The sequence below is a fragment of the Dermacentor variabilis genome, chromosome 2 (assembly GCF_050947875.1).
Source record: "Dermacentor variabilis isolate Ectoservices chromosome 2, ASM5094787v1, whole genome shotgun sequence".
In the NCBI taxonomy this organism is placed as follows: Eukaryota; Metazoa; Arthropoda; class Arachnida; order Ixodida; family Ixodidae; genus Dermacentor; species Dermacentor variabilis.
Genome location: NC_134569.1, coordinates 145,542,181 through 145,549,394, shown reverse-complemented (window position 1 = coordinate 145,549,394; position 7,214 = coordinate 145,542,181). Strand labels below are relative to the sequence as shown.

The 7,214-nt window shown below is 45.1% G+C and overlaps 1 protein-coding gene across 1 annotated transcript in view; it reads left to right on the top strand.

Moving 5' to 3' along the window:
* Positions 1-2,161: 2,161 nt before the first annotated feature.
* The window catches only part of LOC142572825 (ATP-binding cassette sub-family F member 2), a 38,755-nt gene continuing 33,702 nt past the window's right edge, over positions 2,162-7,214 (top strand). Inside the window, exons 1-2 of the mRNA XM_075682208.1 lie at positions 2,162-2,287; positions 3,045-3,228. Coding sequence (XP_075538323.1) covers positions 3,051-3,228 — 178 coding nt within the window. The 5' untranslated portion in view covers positions 2,162-2,287; positions 3,045-3,050. The remainder of the gene's footprint in view (positions 2,288-3,044; positions 3,229-7,214) is intronic.

Genomic DNA, 7,214 nt, shown 5'->3' with positions numbered 1-7,214 from the left:
GTTCGAAACGCCCGATCAGTTTCACCTCACGCGATTGGCCTAGGCCGTGCCAACGGGTGCGGCTGACGACGTCTGCGCGGCATAGGCCAGTCGCGTGAGGCGAAACTAAACTCGTGTTTTGAACAACGATGTCTGATCGCGCCCGTCACCCGCGAAAATTAGCTTCAGATGATCGTAAACCTTTCAAGACCGCTTCTAGACCAGCTTTTTGATAACGTCCTAAAAACGTTTAGAAATTGGTTACGAATAGTTTTGGCAAAAGGATTACTTGTGTCTTTCCCAATCCTATTTCTAGACCAGCTTTTCGAATACGTCTTGCAGACCTGTTCTAGATCGTCTCAAGAAAGTAATTAAGCCGGACATTAGCAGAGATATCCGACGTTTTCCCGCCGAAGTTCTCTCATTCGTGTCTTCTTTAACCCGTTTTTATCGTCTTGGATAAACGCTACGAAAACGTTACGTATCTCTTTTGTGCTACCTGGGGTTTACCCGTTACAAGTACAAATTGACAATGTTTAAAGTTCATTCTGTATATATTTCAGAAAGATGCGATGGCTATTTATAAAATTTTTGTGTAAAATTTACAGTGCATGAAAGAATATTGCAGATACCTGAACAGTACTGAGGGAGGCTCAGGAATACGAGTCACGTTTGCATTGCATCTTGCCGTTTGCGCTTGCGCGTCTGCACAGAGTGGCAACATGACGGCGTCCTTGCAGTTACCAATTTCAATACGTGGGCGCTGTGGGAAGCTTTTCCTCTGGAGTTGGTTACAGTAACTCTACGAGTTTTCGTCAATGTCGCGAAGACGGTAGACCTGCGGTTATAATCTAGCGCAATGAACGCGACCTCTAGTCTGACTGAACTGAATTTGTGGTCGTACCCTCTGTAACTAAAACCCCTTAAACTTCGTAAAGTAGCGACACTCTCCTCCTCCACCTTCACTCCTCCTCGTTTCTCCTCTCTTTCACGCTCCCTTCTCGACCGTGGCGCCACCTACACTGCTCGAGCGTACACTCTAACCATTTTGATAGCATTTCCTTCGGCAATGCTATCATGCTGATAACGCGCGTGCCGTTCGTTACTGGAAAGTACCGGGCTCGCAGCGTTAAAGAACGGAAACGCATCAAGGCAGATGACGATTATTGTTGTGTGGCAAAAGGGGCACTCCAAAGGGTGTAAACTGTTCTTAGAGTGTAGCAACGGCGCTAAAATGCACTCCTTGTCACTCCGTAGACGCTTCTCGAGCAAAAATGGCGCTGATGCATGGTGCGAGGGCCCACGTGATGCTATTAGGCCAATAGCGACGCGGTGTTGGCCTCGGCAAGAGCGCGCGAGGAGCAGGCGGCATTCTTGAAAGCGTGGCACTACTTTACGAAGTTTAATGGGTTTTATCTGTAACGGGTGAGTAGCGTTCCAACGTACTCAGATCTCCGTCTGTACCGTGCTGCCATCTAGTTCAGGCGCTTGGAAACGCATTATTTCATGCACCGTAAATTTTATACTGAAATTTTATAAATAGCAATCGAATCTTTCTCAAAAATATGCGGAATGAACTTTACACATTGTCCATACGCAGGTGCTTGTTTTTGCATCATATTTTGATCATATTTAGGGTTACAAAAATGAAAGGTAGCAACGTGGCAGCGTCTTTGCGGTTGCCATATTTTTTTTTTCTCCCAGCTTTTCCTCTAGGTGCTGTAGACTCTATGAGAGAAAGCCGACATTGGGGCGGGGATTTGGACCCACGTGGATGTTGCTTTGCTTTTTGATATCGACCACGCCGTCGCACGCCGGAGTTCACCGCCACTCAAAAACCGTTTCAGAACTCCTCATAGCAGCTTCCCTGTAAAAAAAGAGAGAGAAGAAGGAAATAAAAGCGAAAAACAAATGTTTGGATGGTTTCAATGGTTCGAAGCGCGAGTAGCATCTTCATAGTATGAGGTAACATGGCGCCGTCCACAGCGACTTCTGCCCTACAGCTGTCACACCTATCTAATTTTTCCATGACGTCAAAATACTAAAAAAAAACTACGAAGTGAACTTGATATTTAAATACTTAAGTGATTTTTGTTTCTAATATTTTATTTTGAATTCTCTATATAATATTACGTATAATTTTACGTATTTTGTTACTTTCGTATATTTACTGCGGCGCTGTTTTCCGCTCACGCCGCTCTCTGCTCTTCTGTCTCTGGAATAGTGATTTGTAAGTGACCCGGTTCTCCCTATTTAACGTATTTAAAGAAACAAGCAAACAGAACCCTGTAATTCAAAGGAACCAAAGGTAAGCGGACGTCTTAAATTCGCTTTTACAAACTTTATCGCCTCCTTATTGCGCCTACTTTACCTGCAAATAGTTCAGGCGCTTAGCCTGAGGAATGAATGAGTGTGAGTGGCTTAGTGGGGAAGTCCTTTGTCACACGTCAGACGCCTTTAGAATTTTTTTTCTTGAACTAAATATAAATAACAGAACATTGATTGCAAAAAGTGCCTGCTTATAGCATGACTCCAGCTGCGAGACTTGCGTTTGCTTCCCGCGGCAAAATTTCGGCAACGCTGCACTCCCTGGATTGCGCATTCACGTCAGTCGGTGTGACCGCACCTTTAATCAACCTTGGTTTCATCGTTCCACCGCAGTGTTTGCGTCCTGTTCGTAGCAGTGGCGAACCAGCAATTTGCCTGTTTGTTCGCTTTCGAGGCGCACTGTCGTGATACCTTAGGGGGAGGGCTGAGATGAAATCAAAATCCGTACTAGCCGAGAAGTGCGGGTTACTAAAGGCTGTGCCGCCAAGGCCGCCGCCAGAAATTGCTTGTGTGCGCGCGCCACAGCTGATTGGTAGGCGCGGGCGCTTTGGGAGCTGATTGCGACGTACTCAGCTTGTGCCGCTTTTCGCGTTTGCCGACGCCGAAATGTTTTGAGGAAAATGAAACCATAGTCGTTCTCGGGCGTCTTGGTAACCTAATTTAGGCTTATAATGTTCGCGCCGCCGCTAAACCTGCCGCCAACCACGTCACCGGCCCCGCCGCCGTTGCTTTTACAGAGAGCCATGCCGTCCGACGCCAAAAAGAAGCGCGATGCCAAGAAGAAAGAGGCAGTCAAGAGCAGGAACCAGCAGCAGCAAAAGAAGACGGCTAAAAATGCGGCCAACGGCGACACCGCCGCCAACATCATCGAAAACGGAGATTGCCAGGGAGACAGTCTGCTGAATGGCGACAACATGAGCGGTATGTTTCTTCTTTCGTTTTCTTCCTAACATTTTTTTTTTTTTCAATTGTAAATTTGACTTCATTTCGTTGCGTTCAGAGGTCGTGATTGCGATCAGAGCTGTGTGTTGCGGGGGTCGAGGCGGGCGGTGACGTTGAAGGATTTTTGTTTTGTTGAATCTAGTTCCCATGTATTTATTTTTTTTTTTTCTGCGCTTGTTTCACAGCAAGCTATTTCGGTCCCCTGCTCCGGTTTAAACACTGAATTTGTATGCTACTGGATCCTTTCCGTTGCTTTTTGGTCGATGTCGCAAGAAAGATCTCGTATTCGTTCGTCAAAAACAGGTGCGACTGTTGCGCCGGCCCATTGTTTAGTTTTAGCCGGGAACTTCTTCACCACCAACGAAAGATGCTTTCATGTACATTGCGTGTGCGGATAATTATTTGTTTGTATGTAGTAGAGACTGTTCAGCAGTTAAGTCTGTCAGGGTTTTTTTTTTTTTTGCACTTATCTGTAGAGCAGGCTGACCAAAATTTATTGATTCTTTGATAGCCAGCAGAGTTGATTTCAGCTATAAGGGGAACTTCAGGTTGCTCCAAGTTGTTGCTATATATCAGTGTCTAACCGTTGGCAATCTCAAAAACATCTGTGGCGTCATGTACACGTGCGGCCAAAGTAAGCTCTGTTCGGCTAGCCTGCGGCACCTGAACCAGTTCACGAGGTGCTGCACCCTGTCTTTATTTCAGTGGCGATGCAGCAATGGTACCCTGTGACCCATGCCATTCATTCTAAAATGTGCACTATATTTCTGCACCCTTTTTAGTGACGGTGACGACTTAGCACGCGCATGGGTGCAAAGCAGCAGTGCAGCACATGGGCATAGGCACCACTGTCTGCGCAAGTGCAGGGTGTATTTTTACCTCTGCTGTGGTTTTAGATTTCTCATGCTTACATAGGCGGCACATATTAGTCAGACAAAACATAACGCGTGCACTTCATCTCCATTGTGGCATTGGTTTCGAGTGTCGTGTGGTGCCTTCACAGCTTAAATCGAGCTGCACAACTAACATTTCGTGCACTACCGAGGGCAGGTAAACAGACCTCTAATCAGAATGTAGGAGCCTGTGACTGAACAGAATCCCAGTGCCCTCTAGCAACTTCGGTGGAAAGCTAGAAATTGGGAGGACGGTTAATTGGGCTGGTTGGTATTGATTACAGCGCAAAATACAATGACAAAGGGGAGACACGAATTGACAGAATCAAGCGCTGTTTATCTGACGTGTTGTGTGTGTTTTTTAAGGTAAACGTTTTATAAATATTGGACCATGTGCTTAGCCCAGCGCTCACCACCAGTTCAGTTTTCTGTCTGTCTTCACCCGTGTATCAAACCATTGTTCACACCCGCCGTGGTAGCTTAGTGGCTATGGTGTTGGGCTGCTAAGCACGAAATCACGGGATCGAATCCCGGCTACGGCAGCCGTATTTCAATGGGCGCTAAATGCGAAAACACCCGTGTACTTAAAATTAGGTGCAGGTTAAAGAATTCCAGGTGGCCCAAATTATTCTGGAGCCCCCCCCCCCCCCCCCCCCCCACTGTGGTGTACCTCATAATCAGATCATGGTTTTGGCACATAAAACCCTGTAATTTATTTTTTCTAGCCATTGTTCTTCACACCTTCTGCGGCTGAACACTCACTAGCTTGATGGTGCTAATAGCATAGATGTTTTTGTAGTTTACATGTGCTACACTCACTCCCTGTGGCACAGACGAGTGTCGCTATATATGCTATCAGTGACATCTTGCTAGCGAGTGTTTAGCCGCAGGTGTGAATGACACTTCAATACACGTGTAAAGAAATGATGTGTCCTCCATCTTTATGGAGGACATCATTCTTAAAAAAAGCTTGTGGCCCCTTTTACAGAATGTCTCACGACTTCAGGGGTCCTAGAGAACAGGAAGAATGCCAACGTTATACTAATCCACAAAAAGGGAGACATTAAAGAATTGGCAAATTATAGACCCATTATCCTACTTCCAGCATTGTATAAAATATTCACCAAGATAATTTCCAATAAAATAAGTGCAACACTTCAGTCAACCAAAAGAACAGGCTGGCTTCAGGAAGGGGCACTCTACAAATGATTACATCCATGTCATTAATCATGTAATCGAGAAACAGAGTACAATCAGCATCTCTATGTGGCTTTCATAATTATGAAAAGGCATTTGATTCGGTAGAGATACCAGCAGTGACAGGGGCATTACGTAATGGAGTACATACAAACAGGAGGCATACATGTATATCTTAGTAAATACCTACGAACATTCGACAGATACCTGGGTTCTCCACAAGAAAAGTAGGAAGTTACCTGTCAAGAAAGGGGTCAGGAAATGAGACACAACTTCTCCAATGCTATTCACTGCATGCTTAGAAGTATTCAAGCCATTAGACTGGGAAGGCTTATGAGCGAGGATCAGTAGGCAATATCTCTGCAACCTTCAGTTTGCAAATGAAATTGTCCTGTTCAGCAATACTGGGGACGAATTACAACAAATGATTGATGACCTTAACCGAGAAAGTGTAAGTGGGGTTCAAGATTAAGACAAAGACGACGTCCAACAGCATGAGAAGAGAACAAGAGTTCAGGATTGCCAGTCAGCCTCTAGAGTCTGTACAGGGGTATGTTCATCTAGGTCAATTACTCACATGGGAGAAATTGAGAAGAAAATCATGAAAAGGAAATTTACAGAAGAATAAAAATGGGTTGGAGTGCACATAGCAGGTATTGCCAAATCCTGACTGGGAGCTTACCGCTGTCGTTGAAAAGTGTACTGTCTTTGCATTCTACCGGTGCTAACATATGGCGCAAAAACTTGGGGATATTAACAAAGAAGCTAGAGAACAAGTTGACCACATAAAGAGCGATGGAACGAAAAAAATTTTAGATGTAACATTAAGGGACTGGAAGAGAGTGGTGTGGATCAGAGAGCAAACGGGGTAGGCGATATTATAATCGACATCAAGAAAAAATCGAGCTGGGCAGGCCATGCAGTTAGTAGGGTGGATAACTGGTGCACCATTAAAGGTACAGAATGGGTGCGAAGAGGAGGGAAGCGCAGTTGAAGACTGCAAGAAACTAGGTGGGTTGATGAAATTGGGAAATTTGTAGGTAGAAATTAGAATTGGCTAGTGCAAGACGGGTAACTGGAGACTGCAAGGAGGCCTTTGTCCTGCAGTGGACATAAAAATGGGCTGATGATGATGATAAACAAATCTAGATCTGTGAATTGGCAGTGAGCACAGGCCTGAGTGCATCCATGCTCCAATTTATAGCTTCCTCTCAAGGCTGCTATGGGGCACTGGGATACAATTTGACCACTGCTGCTGTGTTCCAATTACTTTTTGGCTGCACCTGTACAAGTGGCAGCATTTTTGCACAAGTCCCTTGCAAAGCCATTGGGCATGTATATTGCATACCTTGTTTTAAAGGGCATTAAACATTGCCTAGCCTTAACATGGCACCTTTATTGACCATTTTCGCGGCGATCCCATGGGCACTACCATGTTTGATCATATGGTGACGCATCCATTGCTTGCCTCAGTTGCCTCCGTTGCCTGTCTGTTTACAGTGGATGTGTATGATGCCGATGCGGCTCAGCAAACCACTGTTTCGGAAGATATCGTTGACGGTGACTGTTGACGGTGACTGGGTGGATGACACGAAGCTTTGGCCACAGCTTCAGAGAACATGTAACAGTGCTTTAGGAGCTGATTAAGTTATGTCCAAACGGCACGAGCAGTGTATATATAGTGCTTGTTCTAAAAACGGGGCTAAATATGTATTGCAAGCTATCTAAAATTTCCGCTTATGAATTGATTCAGGATCAGTGTATTTTGCTCTTCGTTCTTTATTTGGCAAATACTTTGAAGCAGTGGCTTGTCACATGACTCGGTAAAGTTCCTTGGTGCAGTCACTATCTGATTACTTTCTGCTTAATCGCTCG